This window comes from Perognathus longimembris, chromosome 1 (assembly GCF_023159225.1).
Source record: "Perognathus longimembris pacificus isolate PPM17 chromosome 1, ASM2315922v1, whole genome shotgun sequence".
Lineage (NCBI taxonomy): Eukaryota > Metazoa > Chordata > Mammalia > Rodentia > Heteromyidae > Perognathus > Perognathus longimembris.
In genome coordinates this window covers 154,410,799-154,437,105 of record NC_063161.1, presented here as the reverse complement: position 1 = coordinate 154,437,105, position 26,307 = coordinate 154,410,799, and the positions used below count along the sequence as shown (strand labels likewise).

At 47.1% G+C, this 26,307-nt stretch overlaps 1 protein-coding gene across 4 annotated transcripts in view; it reads left to right on the top strand.

The window, feature by feature from the left end:
* Window positions 1–25,549, top strand: part of Mapkap1 (MAPK associated protein 1) — a 239,235-nt gene extending 213,686 nt beyond the window's left edge. For all 4 annotated transcript variants that reach the window (XM_048342838.1, XM_048342813.1, XM_048342831.1 and 1 more), the window contains 3 exons: window positions 36–173; window positions 20,266–20,363; window positions 24,042–25,549. In XM_048342838.1, the coding sequence (XP_048198795.1) occupies window positions 36–173; window positions 20,266–20,363; window positions 24,042–24,167 (362 nt within the window). In that variant the 3' untranslated portion in view covers window positions 24,168–25,549. The remainder of the gene's footprint in view (window positions 1–35; window positions 174–20,265; window positions 20,364–24,041) is intronic.
* The last annotated feature ends 758 nt before the right edge of the window (window positions 25,550–26,307 follow it).

Genomic DNA, 26,307 nt, shown 5'->3' with positions numbered 1-26,307 from the left:
GCTTCTTTTCTTTTGTCCTTCCCTTGGCCTTACAGGTATCTCTGGAGACAAAGTAGAGATAGATCCTGTTACGAATCAGAAAGCCAGCACTAAGTTTTGGATTAAGCAGAAACCCATCTCAATCGATTCTGACCTGCTCTGTGCCTGTGACCTTGCTGAAGAAAAAAGCCCCAGTGAGTAGTCCCTTTTATTTATGTCTCCTTTCTCTCTCCCCCTCTCTTCCCCTCTGTGTGCTGGGTGCCAGGAGAATATATTACCACCGTGTCCTTTTTTCCTTGGGTCTGTTTAATTCATTACTAGAAATTTCTTTTAATCAAACGGGATTGTGTTAACAGTGCCCAGAGCCTTGTGTGAGCCCCCATTCTGTTAGGCTTTGGCGGTCAGTGAACCTCTCAGCTGTGCCATGAGGGCTGAGGCACCTGGACAGGTTCCTCCTGGAAATTTGAACCCATAAAAACCCCCATCTCACAGTGTGTTCCTGTTTTCTTCCCATCTGGGAAATTTAGCCAGTCAGAACTGGACCTGCTTTCCTTCTAGCCAGATCGGGGAAACCTGGGGGAAGTCCTGTGGCTGATGAAGCTTAGATGTAGATATCCATCCTGCCCAAAGTATCAATGTCCCCAGATTATTGGCAGCTCCATGATCTCCCAGCTCATAACTATATTCCTGCCTTGTCGTACACAAGAGGCTACTGCTGCATTGGCATTCCTGTACTTAAATTATCAAAGTACACACAGTTTGGACATGTAGTTTGTAGTTAAGTAATTGAGTGTAGTGTTTAGATGGATCACTTAATCATCTTTGAACTCCAGTCCTATCAAGAAGTCAAAAGGACATAGATCTCACTGTACTCCCCATAGAAGAAAAGAATGTGATGCAAATGTTCATTGTGTGCCTAGAGAAGGCTAGAGGATAATAGTGCTCAAACTCTGACACATCTCAGCATTACTGTGGAGCCACCCAGTACCAACCCCAGGAGATTCTGGTTCAGTAACTTGAGGTACATTCTGAGTATCTAACTTTTGTTAATCTCCTATGTTCCAGTGTCTACAGACTTGGAGAGCAAATATATTATAAAGAATTATATTCTCAAAATGAATAATAAAAAATGTTAAGGCTAGCGTCTTCGTACAACTAAAGATGGACCTGAAGAGCCATCAGGGGGCTCACAGACAGCACATCCACAGGCCTCAGACACAGGCAGGTTGTTGAGTTTCTTTGTCAAATCCAGCTGTACTGGGCTCTATCTTCTCTGTTCAGCTCAGCCTCCAGCTTGGCATGAAAAAAGAATTGGAAAGTACTTATTGGAATATGGGGAAGGAAGGGAGCAAGGGAGAGATGGAAGGAAGGAAGGAACGAAGGAACGAAGGAACGAAGGAAGGAAGGAAGGAAGGAAGGAAGGAAGGAAGGAAGGAAGGAAGGAAGGAAGGAAGGAAGACGGCTATCCTTGTGGTCCCTGTGAGGCTCTGACAGTGTAAAATGGTGGCATCCAAGGCTGCTGGACTCCCTGTACTTTGGGTAACATTTTATCACACTCACTCCACTTTGGCAGCCAGGAACGATGTCATTGTTCTAGCCTCTTTCCAAGAACTGAGGATGCTTTGAAGAGGGATTTTCTGTAACTTCATGTCTCTGAGAAATGAAAGGTGAGGGCCTCTGTGCTGCATAGAGGGATGAGTTGAAGTGGAAAGGTTAGGGGAAAAACTGGAAGCAGGATTTGGATTTCCCTCACACTTACACAGGCCCTCGCTGTGCCAGGAAGGGTTATAGATGTGACATACCAGCTAGTAGGGAAGGAAGGAAAGATTCACAGCCTCCCAGCTCCCAATCGCTTCATGGGCCGTCATGGGCTCGGTTCCCAGCATTGAGGACACAGAGTACACATTGGCTGCCCTCTCTGCACTGACAATCTCCCACGAGGCTTTTGTGTCACTTTCCAGTGTATTGGACTGTTCAGTGTAAAAACTGCACAGTGGGTTTCTCAAAGGTTTCCTTGGTTCTTACTGTGTCCAGAGATTTAGAAATCACAACAGTTCCCCAAATAAATGGCTTACCTCCTGCCCACACTTCCCAAGTCCCCATTCCCTGTAGCAGTGCCTCAGACTGCAGTCTCCAAGCTTAGAGGTTTTTGAGAGGCCCTCTGGCGTCTGTGTCTTTGTGTGTATATACATCTGTGTTGGGCAGGATTGAGCATAAGGCCTTCCCTTCTACCAAAAGGGTCTCTGCATGAGACAATTTTTACTGCTTTATTTAAAAAATAGATAAAGACTTGGAAATTATAGACTTACAGAATACAAGTTAGCTCCTCAGCGTAGCCATTGCCGACATGAAAAACCACTGGCCACTCAGGCCTCATAGGCTAGAGTTTCTCACCTCAAATTTGGGCTGTGGTCACAGTGAACCTCATGTCCACAGTACATTCTGTGTTCCCACTACCTGGAGACAACCTTCCACGGGGGCCCTCCTTACTCAACACACACATTTCTCAAGAGCCAGCTCCAGGGCCAGCCCTTTCTGCTAACTTGGCCCTAGACTTCAGTACAGACCCCGGTGTGTGCTTATCTGTGTGAGGTCAGCCCCCATTTCCTATGGAGCTAATGGACACAGGTCCCCATCCCGTTCCCCATCCATAACCCCGCACAGTGCCCACAGAATCGTCCTCAGTGAATGTTTGCTAAGCTTAATGAGGCCAGAATTTAGACACTAAAACTTATTCCACATAATTTATGTTGCCAAGTGCCCAAATAAGGCTATATTAAATGGACCAGATTGATGCGATGTGTTTTTTTATGATTTCCAGTATCTTTACCAAATTAATTCAGTGACTTACTCTAAAAAGTTCATCCTCAGACCACAGAATTAATCTCTGGAGCTGTTTCTTTTTCTTTCCTCCTTTTCTTTTTGTTTTAAAGGATTAATGGTAACCCTTTTTATCTTTTGTGTCTGTTGAACCTTAGAAAAAAGTTATTTTAACATCACTAAAGAAATGAAAGTCACTATATTTCATAAGTTTAGCCTGTGATTTTTATCAGCATAGTGATGTATGTTTTGAGCTGAGTTTACATCAAAAATTATTCTTGGGGCTTTCTTGAATGAATTATGGCAAAGAGAGTCTAGAAGTAGATAAGGTTTTTGATTTCTGCAATATATTCCCTTTTTCATGTTTTTATCTTTCGTAACACAAATGTCTTGCTGAAGACTGGAACGTGTGGCCAACTAAAATAATTTAGTTGTGAAAATAGGGCAGACGTGTTATTACACTGCCTTCTTTACAAAAAGGCACCAAAGTGTTGGGAGGATAATGAAGTTGTCCCCAGTCTTCTTTGAGACATGTTTGTCAGAATTTTGAACGGGAAAGAAGTGGTTTTTAAACCCTTCGAATATGGCCAGTTTGCAGTGTTTATTGAGAAAGCCGCTGTCAAGTCATTAATTTGGTCGTCATAAAGAACACAACTCAGTTTAATTGATGCTGTATCCCAGAAATGTGTGAATAGCTGACTTGGCAAAGGGACTGAGCACAAGAGCGCCTGCAGTGAAACACATAATTACATAGACCGTGGAGTCCGAGAGGCCCTTCGGTGGCTCGCCTCCCTTCCCCGCCGCTTCTCCCTCTCAGGTTAGGTTCTCCGAAGGAAGATTTATCACTCTGTCCCTTTGAGTGTTTAAGGACCTGGAACTTAATGACTAAATAGATACATGCCTAGAAAAAAAAATGTACATATAAATACAGACTCCTAAAAGACTCAAGAATATCTATGTATCACAAGCCCTGAGAAATTAAGAATAATTCCTACCTTTCTAGATTTAAAGGGGAGGAAAGCAAGCTGCCATTATTATTCAAATCAGTGATTTCTCAGTCTGGCTTGCCACTCCTCAAAATATCTTCTTTTTTTTTTTTTTGCGCGCGCTGTTTTGAAGGATGCCACAAACCTCTTAAAAGATGAATTAGTTTTAATTCTTCTTAGCTGATCAAGGACGTGTATAGGGTATTTCCATATTAGAAACTGTCATGGTTACATTGCTTCAGAGCAGTCATTTCCATCCTCACACAGGTTTGGAAATAGAGGGACTGTCCAGTGCTGAGACAAAAGCCAGAGTCCTCTCTATGAACGTGGTACCCATCCAAGATCTCAGACTCCACCGTGCCAGGTTTGGCCTCATCAGAAGAGGGCTGTGCAGGTTCAATCTTTAAAGGAAGTAGCCTATCATTAAGAAATGAGATTTAAACCTTAATAAAGTAGCTGTCATCTTTATGGCCAAAAAGAGCTCTGTATCTCAATTAAGTATAGATAATATAAAATCTTAAGGAAGCAACATAATAGAGGTAACCTGATTACATTCTCTTGCAATAGTGTAATTTAAAGGAAATCTGATTCTGTTGATGCTGGTTAGATGGGGGGGGGTTGTTTGGTTTTGTTGTTTAAAATACTGTTTGGAAACAGCGAACTCTTTGGGCTTCCAAGTTCGACTCTGGTGAATAGAACCTGCAGGAGATCAAGACTGAGCTGAATGAGCTGGGCTTATTGGTGACCTCTCACTTAAATGAATCTTTCTTTTCATAAGTACTTGACAAGATCTGTAAAGTAGTGTATTTAATTTACTAATTAAATTAAAGCTACTGAATAATGATTTGTCTACATTGATTTAGCTTAAATAGAAAAGATCAGCATTGTTGTGATCTTCAGCAACCTTAATGGGCAAGCCAGTTAGACACAAAGGCCCCTTGTGTCTGCGGGTCAGTGTACGTAGGTAAGCCAGGGCAGTGATTGAATCACCCACCGCACCCTGCAGTCGCAGCTCTCCCCGGCCTTCCCGGTCCATTGTTGCACTGGGCTTAAGAGAATGTTAACGCGGTAATAGGCACGGGGCCTTCCCCATTATACGTCTTGCTATCGAGCGGTTCTGCATGACTAGTTAAAGAAGATGGCAAGAAGATTAATGAAAGCCAGGCTAATACAGAAGGGGGTACTTTTGCAAGACTTCTACGGAGGAGATATTAGAGCTGAACCAGAGCTTGGCTTTTTCTTTATCCTGTGACCTTTGAACCTGCCTTACTGTTGAGAGCTGCCAGGGAAGTCGACATTTTGATTGATGTTGGTACACGAGTCAGTCTTTCCCATTGAATTCCACATCTGCACGAAAATAGCTTTTCCAGCAGAATTCATACTGGCTAGAAGTGATAGCCAAATTGATGGCTGAAATGCTTTTATGTAGTTTTCATTTAAACCTAAAGGTATTTGATGGTTTAATTCAGTATCCAGTTTTCATAGATTATATGTATTCACTTATATGGTCCTAATGGGTTCATCAACCCAAAGTGAAAGACCAAAATTAAGAGTGTTTTAAGGTTCACAAACACAGCTCCAAGCAAGCTTTATAAGGGAGCAAAAGCAGTCATCAAACAAATCCTTCACATTCCTTAAAAAAGAAAAATCAGTCTGTCCAAGGGGCTAGGGAAACTGACTTTGAGTTTTGTGTAAATAAAGCAAAGTGTCTGTTTTGTGGAAGAAGAGGTCTGAAATCTCCATCTGCACCTCACCTGAGCCCCAGCATGGGGCCCCTTGACCTTCGGACAATAGCATTCCACACGAATCATTACTACTTGATCATCATTACTTGTAAGCCATCTGTGTGCAGATATAATCCTGTTCACATGTGCTTTTATTCTGTTACCTTGTTCATAGAGCTAAATAGTGTGAGTGTGTGTGTGTGTGTTTGTGTACCTGTGTTGTCTGACTGTGCATCCTTCACCCCTCTCTCAATAAAGAAGTACAGGGAGAGTGCAAAAGGGTTCAGATTTGTTACTAAAATCAAAAGTCAGCTTGGCACACCCCAGTCCATACTTGACCAACTGATTTCCTTTCTCCCCATTCGACAGGGGCAGTTCCATTTAAGAACATATACATACACACTCTGTCTGACATGACAGTTCTAGTTTCTGGAAGATGAAATACCTGAAATTTTACTGGGTTCTTTAGATGCTCCTGAGAATGTGTACAAGAGGAATGAGAGTGAGGTGAGAGGGTAGATGTTCGTGGCTCATAGCTCAAAAGGGCTGTAGCTTGTCCTCAGCTCTGGAGACTCCCAGAAGTCTAAACACTAAGTAGGCAAACTGGGTTGCATTCTTATCTTCTGACAAGGACTTACTTCTTAGGTTCCAGATCAAATACGGTAAGTACTGCCTGATTACAGAACACAACAGACTACCATATTAAATGCCCCAGTTATTGAATTGCCTTTTCATAAGAGTACTCTGGAGCACAATCAGGAGCAGGCAGCGCCTCATCCTTTAACAGATATGTTTCCTAGCCCTATTAAAAGGGGTCTTCATCTATCCTGTCAAAGGGAGTCTGCTGGGGTTTTTTAGTTTAATTACACTATCCAATTAAAACTCCTTGCTGCATTTGGATGCGCCTCTCCTTGGGCCTGAGTGGATATGACATTTACAAGGCTCGCCTTTCAAGCAGACAATAGTGTGATTGATGAGGTGCACGTTCGGTGAAGGAGGCGAGAGCTGTGGAAGTGCTGCTTAGTGCGTTTTGATTTATTTATCATCTCCTTCCAAAACAAGGGAGCTGCCTAGGAGATGGGTTTAGGCAACCAGGGGACCACCTCAATTTTTCCCAGAATGTAGGAGGGAAAGACCTGCGTGTGGTACAGGACTAAGGTGGAGAAAAACTGTAAGCATGGGACCAGTTTGTATCCTCTGATGCCAGCTCTGTTCTTAGGGTCTTTGACCCAGTTTAGTTTCCAGTAAGTTCTAAGCTTCAACAGCTGTTAAATAGGCCATCACTGTGTTTCAAGCGCAAGTTTCCCAGAGCTGTAGAGCATTGTTGGCCAAGTCAGCATGTGACCCTTAGACTGACCCGGTCATCATCAACTGACGCCTGACTTGCGCTAGGTATGTGTCATTAGGCCCTCAGCTGCATCCTCCAGAAATCCAGCAGCTGCTAAAGGGCTGTGCTCAGGGCTCAGGGCTCTTCTCTAACTCCATCTAGGCACACTGAACGTTTAAAATGGTTTCTGGAATTTGGAATTGACCAAGAGCAAGGCTGGCTCTTCAGTAAAACCACATGGAGGCACCATGGGGGACTTTTTGAGGTTGTAGTGACAAGGTAAACCCAGCATCTTGCTCTTAAACTTCACTTGCTGTTTCTGCTCAGCTGATAAATGAGGGGCAATGCACTTGTCTCTGTGATTCCTAGAAAAGGTTCAGATCTGTGAAAGGGGCCACCCCCGTGAGTTTAGGAGGTAAGAGGCTGCCTTCTGAAATCAGACAGTTGACAGAAGAGCACACTCCACACTCTCCATATTGCTCACAGGCTGTTGGCGTGTTGGCCCCATGCATAGGATATCTGTGTTGGTGAGTAGAATTGGTGGGGGACATACACTCAGTAAGTGTTCTTACATTCCTGATCTACTTTCTTCATTTCTCCTAGACTTATTTTACAAAACGGAATTTGCTTATGTTAAATAGACTGTTGATATGGTGGAGTAGAAAACCTTTTGAGCATACCAGGGCTTGAACTCAGCGCCTTGAGTACTCTCCCACTTCCCCCAACCCTCTCGGCTTTTTCACTCATGACTGGTGTTCTGCCACTTGCACCACATCTCCAGCCAGTGTATTAACTCTTTTCATCCCTGGAGAAGTTGCCTTCTTGCTGTTAGTTTTCCACTTAATTGTTGACTCGGACTTTATGAACCCACAATAACAAAACAATTATCTAAGCCTGATGACAATTTGCGTATATTGCAAATGCATTCTAGGACTTGATTACCATTTTCCTCAAATACATTCTTTCTTAATTTTTAACATGGAAGAGACCCTAATTGAGAAGAGGGTAAAGGCAGGGGCTGTTCTCTACTGAAAACTCTGTGTGAAAGATCTCTCAGCTGGATAAATGATGAAGAAAATCTGTTTTCCCTTGCCTCCTGCCAAGTTCCAAATTGTATTTTCATAATAAATAAATGAGGTGCTTAGGTTTTAAGTTACTCTCATAGTCATGGAAAAAGTAAACCATACTTTCATTAAAATCAAAATGTGTATTGCCTATGAGACTCCATATGCAACTTCCAAGACAATGTAACTGCTCCCAGATTAGCCTTTCTGTCATAAGTGTCTAGAAAACTGGACAAAACATTTTTAAAAACCCATTTCGGACATTGGAAAACAGGCAACACAGGCACAGATGCTCGAGAGAAAATCAAATAAGGTGAGATCATAACCTCCGTTCACCAAAGCTTCTCAGGCAAGCAGAACCCTCACAGGCTGGGAGACCAAGGCAAAGGCTGGGATCTGAAGCCACTAGAAGTTGCAGGCAAAGAGTAGAAGGAAGAAGCGCACTGGGAAGAAGTACTTGAAAGAACCCTTTCCATGTCTGAGGGCTGAGCTATGTGGGACTCTGATGAGACTTCAGGAGGCCACTGGAGAACAGCTGTCGAAGAGACTAGGGCATCTGGGACCCTTAGTGACTCCACTGAGGCTTTGCCTTAGGAGTAGAGACACAGTAGCCCTAAAGAGACAAAGCTGTAAACGGCATCTTGAGGCTGGAGGAGAGGAGAGGGCAGGGGTGAAAGTCAGTGGTAGAGTTTGTCCTCCATGCACAAGGCCCTGTGTGCCATCCCCAAGATCTCAACAAATGAAATTAAGAAAACTTCTTGTAAATGGAATCTTGAAAGGATCCCAAGTTAAATGAGCTGCCTGCCTCAACAAAGCCCACTATTCTCTAAAGGACAGAAGTACACATGAACACCCCACCATGTAACATTTACTGTCCAACATTTAATAAAATTTTAGATGTGCAAAGAAGCAGGAAAACATGTTCTGTAACCAGGTGGAAAGCTGAAATAGCTCTATAAAAATAGAGCCAGAAGTGGCAAGAGTAATAAATTTGCAGACAGGTTTGCTTTAAGATAGCTATTATAAATATGTTTGTGGACATAAAGGAAAATAAGAATCCAAAGGAAGAGAAGTAAAAACTATTTTAAAGTACTAAATGGAAATTCTAGAGCAGAGAAATAATTCTGAATCAAAACATTCACTAATGGGAAAAAAATTGGAAGATTAGAAAAAAAGATCAGCATGTGAACTATCTATTGCTACACAACAAATTACCTCCCAAATTTAGTGACTTAAAGCAACAACATATGTGCTTCATGCAGAAGTGACATCAAAAGATTTTGGAGCATCACTTTTTAGTATGTGAGCAGCTGGTGATGGTTGGTCCACCACCCTTTCAGGAAGGAAAGTAGAGAAGGAAGGAGGTAGGAAAACAAAAAAGGAAAGAAAAGGAAGGGGGGAAGAGAGGGAAAAACTAACTAGAATCAAGACACCAATCTTGGAAAGCCCACAAAGGCTAATAAGCGGGATAAATATAAAGAAAACCATATCAAGGCACATTGTAATCAAATTACTGAGAACCTGTGATAAAGAGAAAAATCTTAAAAGCAGCCGAAGAAAGAAGCTGTGCTACAAAGAACAACCAAGATCAGGATGATGGCTGACTTCCCATCAGAAGTAATGCAATCCAGAAGACAATGGAGTGACATCTAACACACTAAAATAAGATCTGCCAACCTGAACGTCTATATTCAGTGAACTATCCTTCAGAAATAAAGGTGAAATGAAGACATTTCAGACAATCAAAAGATGAAAGAATTTGTCACCACCAAACCTTCACTATAGGAAACGTTAAAGGTGCCCCCCCCCCCCACTCCCGCCGCAGGGAGGCTCCCATGGCTCACGCCTATATAATCCTAGCCACTTGGGAGGCTGACCTGAATCTGAGATTCAGAAGATCTGGCAATCCAGAGGTCACCGTTCAAGAGATTCTTACCTTCATTTAACCAGCAGAAGACTGGGAGTGAAACAGTGGCTCTGGTGGTAGAGCACCAGCTGTGAGCAGAGGCACTAGGCCCTGGGTTCAAGCCCCAGTACCATAGGTATTTAAATAAATAAATAAAAAGAGCTGGGGGAGAGGGATTACCCGATGGAAACCCACGTGTACAGCACAAAATTAATAGCACCTAAGGTGTCACTGATAGTAACTGTCTAGGAGGCCTTGAGCCGGGACTCAGCCCACATCTTCTCCCCTCGGGGACCGTGAGCAGTGCATGGTTCTTGCTGTTTAAACATTTGCAGTTGGTTTGATGACAGGGAACATTAATTCTGAATGCCATTTAGGTAAAATATTATTTTTCTCCTGAAGGAAAAATAATATATATTCTTATTTTAGCCTACCTGCGTTGCTGCCTCCCCCCACCATGTAGTCAGTTATATCTGTCAAGAAAAAGGAAATTTTTTTCTAACTTCTTATAGAAGTATCTACAAAGTATCATTCATTTTTGCCTCTGGCCCACTTAAACTCAAAATATTTCCCCTTTGGCCTTTTAAAGAAAAGATTGCAGCCTGGCAGTTGAGGCAGTATGTTACCTAGCTCTTGGTTTACCTGCACTTTTATTATAGAAGTCTACGATCGCTGGACATATGGGAGGATTCCTTAATCCTGATACCATCTCAGGGAGGAGACACCACTCATGCTTTATAAGCGAGTGAACTCGGGCTCAAAGGAGTGGCGGCGTGTTCGCACTTACGCGTGCATGGTAGCAGTCATGATCTCTCCACCATGGAAGTCCACCCCGCCCCCAAGACAGTGTAAAGTTATGTTTTAACACATTCCATCCATGCTTGGTTATCTGGTTTCTCTCCCTAACGCTTGTCAAATGCAGGAAAATCAAGAGAATAATTGAATTAAATTAAATAATAACGGCAATGGAAAGTAGACGTAAAAACTGACATGAAAGCCAAAATGGTGGTGTGGTACAGGGACACATAATGTGCCTGGCAGTGTGGAGCAGTTGTGTGGCAGAGCAGAGCTTTCTGCAAGCCTCAGAAAACCATGGTGTGCAGGACATCTACCAGTGAACGTGATAGACTGGTAATTAATTTTTCCTCTAACACTTAGAGCAAAGTGTCTAATAGAGGACTGCGATACTTGAAATTCTTGCCAGCAAGCTTCCAAGCCAGAGATTCTGGGTACAGGAGGCCTCTCAGGGAGGACTTGTAAATTCTAACTTGTCATTGACTGACCCCCCTCCCTAACCTGAGGGGAAATTTTTAGATGCAAAACTTGTTTCTTGTTTACCTCTCTAAAAGCTGAAGAATAAGACTTAGCCAATACTTGATTACTGAAATACCATGTTGATACCTTGTTGAAACAACTTAAGACATGCATACAGTCTCAAAAGGCCCCCTAAGCCATTGTTTTTAATTTGTGTCTTGAAGTCTACAGTATATCTGCTCACATGGAAGTGGAATACTTGCCTCAAGGAAAAACATTTGTATAATTTAGTAGCCAGCCATCTGTTTCATGGGACAGTTTTTTGTTTGGTTTTGGGGGTTTTGTTTTGGTTTTTTGCCAGTCCTAGCTAGGGCTTGAACTCAGGGCCTGGGCACTGTTCCTGAGCCTCTTTGTGCTCAAGGGTAGCACTCTACCACTTGGGCCATAGCACCACTTCTAGGTTTTGAATGGTTAATTGGAGATAAGAGTCTCACAGGGACTTTTCTGCCCTAGCTGGCTTCAAACCATAGTCCTCAGATCTCAGCCTCCTGAGTAGCTAGGATTACAGACGTGAGCCACCAGCACCCACTTGGGAAAGTATTTTTATCTGAAAGAACAACTATCAAACTACAGTTCTCCAAGCTAGGTGTTATAATCTTGGCATCAGAAATCGGGCAGCTGTACATGGTGGTACCTGTCTGTCTTCCCAGTGGTGTGGGAGGCTGCGATTAGGAGAACCTCAATCCAGGTTGTCCTGAGTGAAAGCAGAGATCTTTCCTCAAAAACAACTAGAGAAAGGCCAGGCACCTATGGCTCACATGTGTAAACCCTAGCTACTAAGGACTGCCAGCCCCAACAGAAAAATCCAAGAGACTCCATTTCAAGTTAAACAGCAAAATGCCAAGCGTAGACCAGCAGCTGTGAGCAAGAAGGCATGCGGGTCCTGAGTTCAAGCTATGTTAGTGGTACAAAAAAAAAAAAAGTAGATGGGGGGGAAATGAGGAAGGAGGTAACGAGTTGAACAAGAAATGTACTCACTGCCTTACATATGAATCTGTAATCCCTTCTGTACCACACTTTGACAATAAGGAAAAAAGTTTAATTTAAAAACTTTAAAAGTAGAACAGAAAGGACTAGACGTTCAGCTCAACATAAGAGCACCTGCCTAGCAAGCCCTAAAGTTCAAAACCTAGAGGCATCTGTGGTTTTCTAAACTCGAGTTTTGGGGGACTGAGCACATGACTCAAGTGGGAGACCACCTACCTGGTGAGCATGAGGCACTGAGTTCAGACCACATCACCACCCAAAACAAAACCATCTTTCTTGAAAATGAAGGAAGTAAACCTGTCACTTGAAGGAAAAAAAGTGACCGTATTTGGTGCCAGTGATGAAATTCAAGCTGTGTTTCTGTTGAAAAGTTAAGATTCTTGAAAATGTGCATGTGGAAGATCTGTGTAAGCCAAAATGAGGCAAGGGAAAAGAAAGTGTGAGACCAACCAGTAGACTATGGGAAGACTATGTAAGGAATATGAGAAGTTTACTAGTGAAATTCCATGTCACGGCTAATCTTTAAGAAAACAGTTATTGGGCTGGGGATATAGCCTAGTGGCTAGAGTGCCTGCCTCGGATACACGAGGCCCTAGGTTCGATTCCCCAGCACCACATATACAGGAAACGGCCAGAAGCGGCGCTGTGGCTCAAGTGGCAGAGTGCTAGCCTTGAGCGGGAAGAAGCCAGGGACAGTTCTCGGGCCCTGAGTCCAAGGCCCAGGACTGGCCAAAAAAAAAGAAAACAGTTATTGGGGCTGGGGATATGGCCTAGTGGCAAGAGTGCTTGCCCCGTATACATGAGGCCCTGGGTTCAATTCCCCAGCACCACATATATAGAAAATGGCCAGAAGTGGCGCTGTGGCTACAGTGGCAGAGTGCTAGCCTTGAGCAAAAAGAAGCCTGGGACAGTGCTCAGGCCCTGAGTCCAAGCCCCAGGACTGGCAAAAAAAATTTTTTTTAAAAGAAAACAGTTATTTGTCAAGTATGGTGCAGCATCAAAGAAGAATTAAAATGCCTCCTGATCTGGGAGTGGGGCTGTTTAACTGATCTGGGGTAGTAATGTGCTGTGCCTAGCATGCGTGAGACCTTGGTAGGTGGGCCATGGACAGATAGAGAGACAGACAGCTGATAATAGGTAGATGACAGATGGTAGGTAGGTAGGTAGGTAGGTAAGTAGGTAGGCAGGCAGGCAGAGAGATAGTAGGTAGAAAGGTAGGGCACCAGTGGTTCATGCCTGTAATCCTAGCTACTCAAGAGACCTAGAACTAAGGATCATTGCTTAAAGCCAGCCCAAGCAGGAAAGTCTATGAGATTCTTGTCTCTGGTGAACCACTAAAAAGCCAGAAGTGAAGGTGTAGCTCAAGTGGTAGAGCACGAGCCTTGAGTGAAAATGCTAAGGGACATTACCCATACTCTGAATTCCAGCCTCAGTACCAGCTTAAAAAAAAAAAAAAAAGTAGGTAGATAGAGAAGACATGATGAAAAATAGAAAAGTCAGAGAGAGGACTCAGACACAGTCACGATCGGCCCCTGGATGAGGCGGGTGGCCAGAGGATGGGGAGGGCTGCGGGGAGCATGTGAGAACTATCGGGTATCTAATGCTTGGAACATGACTGTGTGTGCAGCCTCCCATTGTACCAATGAAATGTTGACACTGGCTGTGGACATGGTAAGATGCAGGATTCGTGTAGATGGCAGCTGAATCCACTGGCAGGCTCTGAGACCCTGGAGAAGGGTCTAGGCTAGACACTATTCCACAGGCCATCACTTGTGTGTGGTAGTTTAAACCCAAGGGGCCAACCTAACATAATGTTAGAGAAGAATGGGAGAGCAGAGGAGACTGCCACCCAGAGGCAAGACCCAGGTCAAGAAGGTTGCAAAAGAACTAGGAGAAACCTTGCCTGGAGTAACAGACTGAAGAACCCAGTGACTGTGGCTCCATGGAAACCCAGGGGCTGGGGACTTAGGAAGGGTCAGATGCCACACCGAGGGCACCGTGACCTTAGTGGAGTGTTTTCAGTAAATTGGAGGAAGACAACAAATCACCATGGCAAATTGCCATGGGGGCTTTTATAGTTAGAGAGATGTAATTATGTTTATAGGAAGGAACCAAAGAGTGAGAGGAAGAGTGTGTAAAAGGTACAGGCAGAAGTGTAAATAGGTCAGATGCAGCCCCCACACCAAAGGTGTAAGAGGCCATGAGATAGGGGCCAGCCTGGGCCATGCCACAAGAACCTGTCTCCAAAGAAAACAAAAACAAAAAAGAAAAAAGTCATTACATTCCCAGGGCCTCTGCCACCGTGGATGCTCAGGGCGGAGTGCCACTTCTTGCCAGTTGAATCCTCTTGAACTGAAATTCCCTGCAGACAGCTCAGAACTGCTTCGCACAGTGCAAGGCCAGCCTGAGACCAGAGAGCCCGGCAGCCCCTCCTGCCAGGACCCCCAGAAAGACATAACTGTGCCCACAAGGATGTGTATGTTCCCCCAAGAAGTCCAGTGGGATTTTCAACCTCTCCCTAGACAGGTGGAAGATCAGATCCCAGAAGCTCTGTGTGTGTGTGTGTGTGTGTGTGTGTGTGTGTGTGTGTGTGTGTGTGTGTGATTTTATTATTTTATTGTTACCATTTTTGTTTCTTTTGCTGGTCCTGGGGCTTGAATTCTGGGCCTGGACACTGTCCCTGAGCTCCTTTTGCTCAAAGCTAGCACACTACCACTTGAGCCACAGCACTACTCCTGGCTTTTTCTGTGATTAATTGGAGATAACAGTTTCACAGACTTTTCTGCCTGGGCTAGCTTTGAACCATGATCCTCAGATCTCAGCCTCTCGAGTATCTAGAATTACAGGTGTGAGCCACCAGTGCCTGGCTCTATTGTTATTATTAAATTGTTACACAGAGGGGTTACTGGTTCATAAGGCAGGTAATAAGTACATTTCTTTTTTTTATCAATGTCACCTCTTCCTTCACTTTCTCCCATCCCTGCTCCCAAGTTACACAGATCATTTTCCACATGAAAGCCAGTTTCTTGAAAGTCCATATCTGGGGCTGGGAATATGGCCTAGTGGCAAGAGTGTTTGCCTCGTATACTTGAAGCCCTGGGTTCGATTCGCCAGCACCACATATATAGAAAATGGAGAGAGGTGGAGCCATGGCTCAAGTGGCAGAGTGCTAGCCTTGAGCAAAAAGAAGCCAGGGACAGTGCTCAGGCCCTGAGTCCAAGCTCCAGGACTGGCAAAAAAAAAAAAAAAGTCCATATCTGACATAACGAAGCTGAGAAAGAATGCAAATCTTCAAAGGTGTTCTTCATCACCTTCTTTGTAGTACTGTAATTTTAGAAGCAACCAGATGTCCAACAGAGCTCCTAGCAGGAACCGTAGCACATGCCAACCTGTTGGAGTAAAACACATCCACTGAAAGAGTAGGCCCAGAGACCCGCAGCCGAGGCAGCTCAAGTCAAGTGTTCACCTAAGAAAATTAAGCTCAGTTCAACCATGCGAAAACGTGAGGCTGGCAAGAAAAGTGACCATGGGTACCACTGTGCTGGCTACATAGCTGGGATGGAGGAGATGGGGTGAGATGGGTTTGTTTTCTGAATTTCTAGTAATGTTATATGTTTTCATAAGTATTTTAACAGAAAAGTCCCATTTATTTTTTGATGTTCTTGGCAAGTGGTGAGTCCTGGATGTTTGGGCAGAGATGAGTTTGCCAGCTGATCTGAAAAGCCCAGCTCTGACCATTGGTGCCAGCCTCTGTGGACACCAGCAGTTGGGGTAGAAGAAGGGCCTCCCCCCCCCCCCCAAGCACTTCCCTTCATAGGGGCCTGAGTTGTTGGCCCATCTCGGAACACAGGATCCTTTGGCCCAAAGAACCTGCTTTAACCACACAGCCTCTTATTTTAGTTAAACTGCAGGAAAAATTATAGCACAGAAGCTCAAATGTCTCCACTTGTGACATTTGTGCTGCTAATTAGTTTCTGCTCCGTGTTATATTCCATCTTCTCCGGTTTACTTTGAAAAAAAATTGCATAAATGTAAACACATTTTTACACATCCAGATTTCCATTCCAGTAGTCACAGCAGGTGCATGGTTTCATCTGCTTGTCTTCCCTGAGCGCGTGACCTGAACCTGGCTGCCACACTTCCTCCCCTTCTGCTGCTGCTGCAGCTCTGCAGACTCAACGTCTGCTCCGAGGAGGTCCAGTTAAAAACAAAACCTTCAAAATAGTATATTCCTCAAATACTAGGTCCACTGCAACTGGAAGAATTCCGCCACCATTGAGGGGGTGTATGAGGAAGCATCATTTAGGCACGTGTGCTGTAGCTGTAGAGTGTGGCTGACAGCCACGGTCTCCTTTACACTGGGCAAACCTAGGCTGCTGCAGAGATGGTCCCACCACATCCCATCCCTGTCCACCCCACATCCCACCCTTGGCCTCGTGCATTTGCCTTCAGCATCTCAGTCTTTCTTCTAGTCTTCATTTCCACATGGAATTTAACAGTTCAGAATCCGAATTGACTTGGATATTAGGCTTTGATATATAATTTTTTCCTCAGCTTATGTTTTTACAGAGATAATTTGCTTAGCCCTTTCCTTTGAAAACTGGTTTGAATTTTCTAAAGCTAAGCTACCCACCTGCTTCCCTCTAATGTCCCAAGACAGAAGCTCTGTGGGCTGCAGCTGACGAAGCCATTTGACCCTCTTCATCCCTTATCCAGGTGAGCCTTGAGGCACTCAGGTTGCTAAGGGAGGGAACAACAGACTTTCCTTGTTCTGCTCAGTGTTCAGATGCCAGAGAGTCATTTTCCCAGATACCTCTGTGAAAATTTACCGCGTAGCATAAATTACTCGTGTTTATTGGCAGATTCATTTCCAGCAGGAGGTCAATTAACTTGTTACACTGGAATATATAGGCTTTGAACTAGAAGAGGTTATACAAGTGTAAGTTCCGATTATTAGCTGTCATTCTATTGTAAAAGTTCTCTGGTTCTGCCAACATTCCCCTTTCTATCGTTCTCAAGTCAGCTCCTGTTTCAGCATCCTTTCTAGAACCATCCACACACCTACCTGACGTGCTGGTGCCACTGGTGTCCCAGCCTGCAGGCTCTGGGGACCAAGAGACACTCCCTCAGATGCAGTTTGCCCATTTATTTCACTATCCTGCTTCAAACTCTCAGTGCCCACCAGCTGGCAAATGTAAGCATTCCCAGTCCCCGGTGCCCTCCTGGGACTTCCTGCCCTCCCTCTGCTCAGGGCCCCTGCAGAGCTAGATTACCAGTGCTGTGGGCTGTTCTGCTAGTGCTAGGCCTTCGAACCCTTCGCGCCCTTTCCCAGCTAACGCCTGTCCTCCACCAAGAAACTGACTCAGAGCCCTGCTCCAGACCAAACCCACAGCTCCCCTCCAAGTTGCCACTGAGGCTCCCTGCGCCTCCCTCCCTCCTAACACTTGTCATGCCTTCCCTGGCAGAGGAGTGAGGAGGCTGTGAGGAACCAGTCTCCCCTGTGCCTCTGGTCCGGCATGGTAAAATCATGGCTGCTGCCCTCGAGCTTGGACCAGGCTCTGCTGCCTTAGCTCATCCCAGAATTTCACAGTGCAAGGCCCTCCAGACAGGCTCTCTGCCTCCCTCCCTCTGCATGGAGCAATGCACAAACTGCAAAATGCACAAACCGGCTCTCCTTCATTCCCCTGCTCCTCCCTCCACCGCACGGGCAGTGAAACACTGATGCGAGAGGGCGAAGACCTCACATAGGAGATTTCTTTCTTGTTTGATCCCATCACTGTCGTGCAGATGAACTGTAGATCTCCCCTGGACATGCTCCTCCATGCCCCTCTCCCCCAGGGCAGTGCTGAAGCACCTAGGCTGGTGCAGTGCCGCATGTCACACGTGTGTGTGCTGGGACCACCGAAGTGATGGTGCCTCTACTCCTCATGCGATCCCTGCTCCCATGACTTGGTGGTTTGCTTTGTCGTGGCCAGCAGGAACAGGTGGTGTAGAGTATGTGTCAGATCACTTATCAGAGTAGCCAGTGAACCCCGAAGCTTCAGGTCTGCGGGCCTCCCTAAGACCTTCTGGTCCTCTAGCCCCAGGCCCTGGTGCCTGTCTGTGTCTGCCGTGGCCATGTGTCCGCACTGAGGCCTTCTGGGGGTGTCTCTCTTTGTCCTTCACAGCCCTGTGTCCTCCATAGATGGCTCCACGTGGTCACAGCCTGACCAGCACACGTGTCTGTGCTGTCCTTCTGCAAGGTGACATCCTCACCAAGGCCCCCGGGCTCTGTCCTCCAAGAGTCACTTCCTGAACAGAAACAGGAGCAGCCATTAGCCTCCAGTCAAGGCGTCGAACATTTTAGTATCACAATTTAAAAGCAGCTAAATTTGTCAAGTGACTGAAAGTGAAGTTTTCCAGAAATGATTAGCTAATTTTTTTTTCCAGTGGAGGATTTATTGTTACAATTAGTATATTGTAATGATGTTTCCAGGATAAAGTATCAGCAGCTCAACTTTTCTGGCCACAAATGTATAACATATATCACTTTATTTTGGGAGATCTGAAAAATTAGCTACTGTAAATAAAGTCCCAAGAAGATTTCTCCGGGAAAGAGGTGAACTTACCATAATGAGGGTGATACGTTATTAATTAATAACGGGGACCAGCCACTGCTTCAATTAAAAGGACACAGGTGAGGAGGCCTACTAGGAAGGGCATGTGGACTTTGAGTCCCAGGCTCCCAGGTCTGCTGGAGCCGTGGGGAGGGTGGCTTCTGGCCGGATGCGGAAGGCCTCCAGCACGCATGTGCCAAGTGCTCCGTGGGCAGAGCAGGCTCACTAAGCGCCAGCAGGTCTCTCCCGCACACTGCTCCTTTGGTTGCCCCTCATGGAATCCAGCTTTAGAAGCTTAAGGTGAAGAAGGAACTTCTTGGAAAGCTACCAGTTTTCCCAGGTCCCCAGGACAACTGGGAAACTGGGGAGCTTCACCTGAGGCTGGGAGCCCCAAAACTCTTTGTCTTAGCCAATCCTAGTGCCAGGTCAGACAAATTGGCATCTCTCCCTCCATTTAGATGAGGGAATGTGGCTGGCATGTTTGCTTCAAAGGACAGACACATTAACTGTAGACACAACTGTCCACCAGAGTGGCAGGCCCAAGCAACACACGCCTGGCGGTTTAGCACTGAAAATGCCCCAGAGGCGCCAGGTGACCAAAGTGGGCAAGGGTGGGCAGGCTGACAAGAGGCCACCCAGGGCAAGGAAGAGCCCACACAGAGCCCGGCCCAGCAGGCCAGAGGCCTTCATGGCAGGCTGGGCAGTAGGCGGCAGAAGGTCAGACCAAGCAGCAGTCCCAGAAACAATGCGGTTACTGTAAGTGACAGAAATAGGAAGGAATTTGGACTTAGGTCAGATTTGTATTCAGAAGACCTGAGCCCTGAGGTTAGTCTGCTTTATGAGGTGCCACAGCCCTGTGGTCACCCCATCCTTCTAGGGAAATGACCACAGGCTTCTGGCTTCCCCACAGGTCCCAAGACCCAGCCCCCCCCCCCCCCCGCCCTTCCTGTTACTCGTGAATTTCACTTTAAATGCCATTATTTCATTTTTAGAGTAACAGTTTCCCTGTAAGCTGTAACCACCCTATAGAAGAAGCTCTGTAAAGCCTTCCTAACCAGACACTCTCTCCTGACTGGAAGGGGGCCCAACTAGCTGCCCAGTTTTCTTGCGTTTTTTGTTTTGGTTTTTTTTTGTCAGTCATGAGGCGCGAATTCAGGGCCTGGGTGCTGTCCCTGTGCTCTTTTGCTGAAGGCTAGTACCCTACCACTTTGATCAATAGCTCCACTTCCAGTTTTCTGGTGTTTAGAGATGAGTCTCACAGACTTTCCTCCCCAGGCTGGCTTTGAACCGTAATCCTCAGATCTCAGCTTCCTGAGTAGCTAGGATTACAGGTATGAGCCTCCAGCCCTTCTTTCCTCTTTATTACTGTCCATTTTATACCCAACATGTGATGAGAAAAACCAGTCCAGGGGAAAACAGTCATTGCCCATCCTCCACTTGAGTCGAGATGACAAAGGGAGAGTGTGTGGGTCTCCTAACCCTTACCAGGACTCAGTACTCAGTATTACCATTCTCTCTCTCTCTCTATCTCTCTCTCTCTCTCTCTCTTTCTCTTTCTCCAGGTCACGCAATATTTAAACTCACGTATCTAAGCAATCATGACTATAAACACCTCTACTTTGAATCGGATGCTGCTACCGTCAATGAAATTGTACTCAAGGTGAGTGTCCTCCTCCAGACCCTGGGCAGGGCTGGTGGGTGGGTCTGGCTCCTGGAGCAGCATTGCAGAGGGGGGACCATGCTTTTTCCTTGCCCAGCTGCTGAGCACCAGGCCCAGGGCCCCACCAGCCTGGGGCAGTGGCTGCCTTCGCCCAAGTCCCCCAACGAGACCCATTCTTCCTGTGTTTGTTCCTTTCACGTACCACGTTTCCCCACCACCACCCTGTCAGGAACCTCTGGAGGAAATAATGATTGCTTCCAAGACTCCCTCATTGTGCTAAGATGATTTTTCCCGCCTGTTCACAACATCCCCAGCTTATCGTAGATGTTGTCAAACCGTCCTCATCGGGCATCTTCATGTGCCAAGCTAACACTCAAAATGCCACAGTGACAGGCCAGCGCCTGTTCCCAGAGCTCTGTCTCAGCCAGGGGAGCCAGGATAAGACAGAAAGGAAATTACACTGAGCCACGAAGGGTCCCGGAAGGGTCCTGTGGTGTGTGGAAGGTAAAGCAGCAAGGAAGCTGAACCTGAACAATGACTGAAAATGCAGATTTGTAGGAGGGGCTGAAATGGGGTGGGGCAGCGACTGAGAATGGGAGTCTCCTAGGGTGGGTCTGAGAATGGGTCAGAAGTTCCAGGGTAGGCCAGGGAGGGTTGTATGTCCCTAAGAAGCACCAAGTCCTACCCAGGCTGTCGGTGTACGTGCCATACCCTGAGTAGCCCAAACTGAGAAGCGACTCCTGAGGCAAGTGGAAGGCAGTTTGAGCAGAAGAAGACACAGCTGCCCTTGCGGAGGAGGAACTAGAACCAGAGGGCATTTGTCTGCCTGTACCAGGCAGACCCTGGTACCCGTGCTTCCCCACCCCACCCCACCATCAGCAGAGATGTGCGAACCTTTCCCGGTCTTCCTCTTCCTAAGAGACAAGCCATCGAGGAATAATAATAGGAGCTGCTAGGCTCACACCCAGCCTGGGCACAAGTGTGCCACATTGAATCCCCCAACTCTTGAGAGGTGGGTACAAAGTTCCCATTGCCTAGATGAAAAGAAGCAATTTAGCCAGGACCGGAACCTGGGTAGCTTGCAGAAATGACCCTCCTAGTCCCCCAAAAGTGCAAAGCCTCCCGTGACTGCAAGGGCAATTTCAACAATGGAATAGCCTCCTCGAAACATTATGAGACCAGGACCCCAGGGCTTCAGGTGTCTACAGCAGTGTTAGGTGGGAGTTAAAGGACAAGCTACTGGGGGGTAGGCTCCATGGCGTGTCAGGTGGATGGAAGGGGGAGCATGTAGACTACCTGGCCAGAGCCCCCCTCACACCACAGGCTGAGTCCAGTGTCCACCCCGAGTGCTGACCACCAGCCAGCTTACAAAGCCCCGGAAACTGTGCCAGGTGTTTGGGGAGTAGGTAAAGAAATATTCCAGTACCCCGTCATGGGACTGGACTTATTTTTATAGCCAGCATTAAAATATTCAAGACTTGAGAAGGATTCTAGTAAAATTATAATCCTGTGTTTGACATCCAAATAATTTTCACAACAGCAGATTGATGACAGAAGCACAGGTTTATGACTTCAATATGAGACTGTGGAAGATCAAGTGCAAAGAAATCATTTTACGGGACCAAATGCTCCCTCAAAGCAGATGCTTTCCTGCAAACTCCCTGAGGCCTGTCGCCTCTCCTGAAATGTCTGTTTTCATCTCAGAACTGTTCACAGAATTATCGCATGGTGCAAGAGACAGGGTGCAGCGGGCCCAGGCCTGATTGACTCCACTCTAATGATCCCAGGCCTGATGGAAGATTAGACTTCACTTCCCTCCTCTTCTTTTGATTGGAATTTAAATACTTAGCTTTAGCCACCATTCCCAGAGTGTTGGGTCAGTGAGCTCAGTGCCAATGCCAAGTGACAGGGCCAGCAGTTTGGCAGGAGTATTTTTTGCCATCAGAGGCTCTTCAGGGTTGGCCTCAGACTTCTACAGCCAGAATTAAAGAAGGAAGTAAAGAGCTGGAAGCTGATGTTGGCACTGTTATCAACTGACAGCCTTCCTTCAAGTGGTTTTGCATCTCATCTTTTCCTCCTATAGAAATACAGCGTCTCCTGGTTCTTTGAGAGCCAGCTGTGTCTGAGGCATTTTATGTACGTTGTCCCATCTGATCTTCCCTGTCCTGCAGAATGTGGACAGCACTGTCCCCATTTCATAGATGAGGAGGTGGAGGCCCAGGGCCACAGAGCACAGAAGGGAGGAGCCTCACCTTGAACGTGGCCCTGCAGAGGGGCAGAGCGGCCTGCCTGCCACCGCGGCATAATTGAGCCAAGCCACATGTGGTCCTCAGCTCCACAGCTTTCGAGATGAATCTCTGAGGAATCATTGGACTCTTCACGTCGGGTTCTTCTTGTGATCGAGTGATGGAGGCTGTGGCTTTATTGACCATGAAAACTCCCTATATTTTTATGCCGTAAGCTGTAAAATGCATTGAAAGTGAGACACTCTGTAGTGCATAAAATTGTGCAAGTTTTAAGCCACAGCATATTAACCAGCTAATGGCAGACCAAAGGGCGTTTTTATCTTTTGATTATTACATTAATCTTCCATTAAAATTATCTATGTGATTATGACAAAGCACTGAAGATAATAAATTTAGGAAATAGTTGGCTTGTTAAGGATCATTTTAAAATGCCTTTGTCAAATTATATGTGCCAAAAATACACTGAAAACACTAGGTTGCCTGCGTGTGCAAACAATATAATCCAAAGATTGCTTTTATTAAGAATGATAAAACCTCCTGCTTCCATACATTGTCTGCAGCGTCCCAGACCGTCCACCCGGCCGCGAGGTCCGCATGATTTATTGCTCTCAGCTGGCAGCTTGGCGAGGCAGTGGCCAAGCATGTCAGGCCTTCTGTACCCACACGCCAGCCTGAACCGCCTGCCGCCCGGCGATCCAAGCCGAGGGCTGGGAAGGACGGGGTGCCCCTCCAGAGCCCCTCCCTCCGGGCCTAGGACACGCAGCCCTGAGGACTGGTAGCACCGGAGGAAGCTTTGTGCTCTAGCCCACAGGCTCCCTGTGCTCCCTATAACGTCAAGAGACTTGAGGGTGACAAGGGGGGTGCGGGTACCCCCCAGAGCCCAGCCAGAGTGGCAGGAAGTGGCGTGCGAAAGGTGCCTCCCCCTGGGTGAATGTGTCAGCATCTGCCTGCAGCCAGGCTGGGCACACTCCACGTGGCTGCCACCCTGACTTCTGGGTGACCTGGGCCACGTGGGTTCCCCGCCCCCCCGCCTCACTCCCCTTTGTCAGATGGGCCTTGGCTGGTGGGCTTCAGGAGGCAGGGCCTTAGAGGACTTGCCCATAGGCTTCTCGCTCTGATGTCGGCCTTTCAGCCAGGCCAGGGAGCTATGCCAGCCACAGTGGCCCAGCCCATGAGGGCAGAGCCCGGGAGCCGGTGGTGGCCTTAGAAAAGCGGCCCACACCGAGGAGGGCGTGCAGGCCAGCAGGGGTCCGAGAGTCTCTCCACAGCCCCTCCATCCAGAAGCAAAGCAGGGCTCGGCCCCGTGGCCAGGATGCTCTGCTACCTCACCTGCCCCCCTCCCCCAGCCCCCAGCCCTCAGCCCACCCTTCCCCCTCCGCCCTGGTGAGCCAGGAGCATTGGCAAGTGACGGCCCTGTCCTCTTGCTTTCTAGGTTAACTACATCCTAGAATCGCGAGCAAGCACTGCCCGGGCTGACTATTTTGCTCAAAAACAAAGAAAACTGAACAGACGTACAAGCTTCAGCTTCCAGAAGGAGAAGAAATCAGGGCAGCAATGACACTGGTCTCCAGCCGCAATCTGTCGCTCAGCTCAGAGCCTGCCTGCCAGGGCCAGGTGGCCCTAGAACCCACCCGTGTCCTGTAGGGGCTGGGGGCAGCCAGCCAGGGCTCATGCGCACGCGGCTGGTGGGCTCGGGAAGAAGCGGGGGCGGGGGCATCTTAGGCTGGAGCGTCTGATTGGCGGTGGCCCGGGACCAGACCATCGTGAGGGACCACACGCGCCCCAGCCACACTGCCCGACGCCCCCGCCCAGGTTGTACATAGCCATGCCAGACACGTCCTTGCAACTTGATCAAATTTCTTAAAGCAAACGAAGAACAAAAATGTACATTTCTTTTTTTCTTTCCTTTTAATAAACAGGTGTGCTCTTTCTTGCAGTTGGAATGACGGGCCATTCTTTGGGGTAGAGGATTGATGATGTTATTCGCTTTGAAATCTGTTCCCATATTGAACAGGCAGATTGGAAAAGCGATGGTTCGATTTCTCAGAAGAAATGTTTAGGGCTTAGTCGATAGTTTTAACTGTGCCATTTGTTTAATGAGCGTGTTTGCTTGGAGGCCAGTATCCTAAAAGTTAGGGATGAGGACCCGGTGTTATCGACCAAGGCTGTGACGTTCCCCCTTTCCAAAGCCTTACCTCCCTGAGAGGCCCGGGAGGATGGCGGCGCTCCGAGCCACGGCCACCTTTACCTTTTACGTCTCCTACTGGGGAGCTGACGGCTGGGCCTGGGCGCAGGTTTTCTGGACCAAGAGGAACCTGCGCCACTGGATTGGAAGGCCTCACCCCCCCACACACACCTCCCCTTACAGTGCCTGCCCAAGGGAGGGGACAGAAGCTGCTTCTGGCTGCGTCCGGGAGAAGGGGAGCAGGGGGAGGCCACCTCCCTGAGCTCCAGCCCTGAGCAGGGCATGCAGGAGGGGGCGCCCTAACACCACACCTCTAGGCCACACCAGATGCCTCTGCAGACCTCGCCGGGGTCCCTTCACAGGGACATCCTTTCGTACTGTCCCTGGCCAGGGCCAAAGGCCAGCGTCTCACTGAGGACCTCCATTTAGGACATTTTTTTAAATCGCTGTACGGGAAGAGATGTCTGAGCAGCATCTCCGAATCCACCGTATTTCTCCGCACAGGGGTCGTTTTAATGAGTTCCTCCTTCATTCTGATCTTTGCTCAGCAGGCAGGAGCTCCCTTTTCTAAGTCTTCCACTCCTACCCTCCAGAAACAACAACAAAAAAACTATTATTTGTAGCTTGCTATCTGTATTTGAATTTTTAGCAATTTTATATTTAGATATCTTTGAAAAATGTAAATGACTAATTTGGTCATTAAATCTTGTGACATATTCAATATTAAAATGATATTAAAAATAAAAGTCGTAAATACCCTCTTGCATGTGGCTTTGAATTCCTGAACTCTTGAGTCCCTCACACTGAAGACCGTGTGCTCACGGTGACACTTCTGGGGACGACGCTTGCTGACCGTTGGCGGGCTGGGGGCTGGGCTGCACACAGGCCACCTCTGGTCCTGAGCAAGCTGATGGCCCCTTAGCTCAAGGGGAACCCAGAGCCACGGCCGCATCTACAGCTCCATTCATCTCAGCCTAAGGAGCTTAAAGGGACAACTATGTTGCCAGGCTCTCGTGACTCATTCCTGTCATCCTAGCTATTCAGGAGGCTGAGATCTGAGGATCATGGTTCAAAGCCAGCCCAGGCAGGAAAGTCCCTGAGACTTTTATCTCCAATGAACCACCAGAAAACTGGAAGTGGTGCTGTGGCTCAGTGGTAGAGTGCTAACCTTGAGCAAAAAGAGCTCCGGCATAGCACCCAGGCCCTGAGTTCAAGCCCCACAACTGACAAAAGAAAGACTGAGAACGGAGATAGAAGCAGGGAGAAGAGGCTCCTGCCCGGCTCTCCACTTGCTGCACCCCAAGGCTTCTGGCGGCAGAGGCCCTCCCTGGGGAACCCACCCAGTTCCTGCAGAGGCCCCTGCTGCTTCCCAGGGTCACCTGGGTGCCTTTCTTCCGGCAGGTGCAGGGTGGGCAGAAGGGAGAAATGGAAGTGGCAGGGACCTCCCCCGTGCCCAAGGCCAAAGGCCTCAGGGCCCAGACCTGGAATCAAATCTCAGCACCTGAGTTTCCTG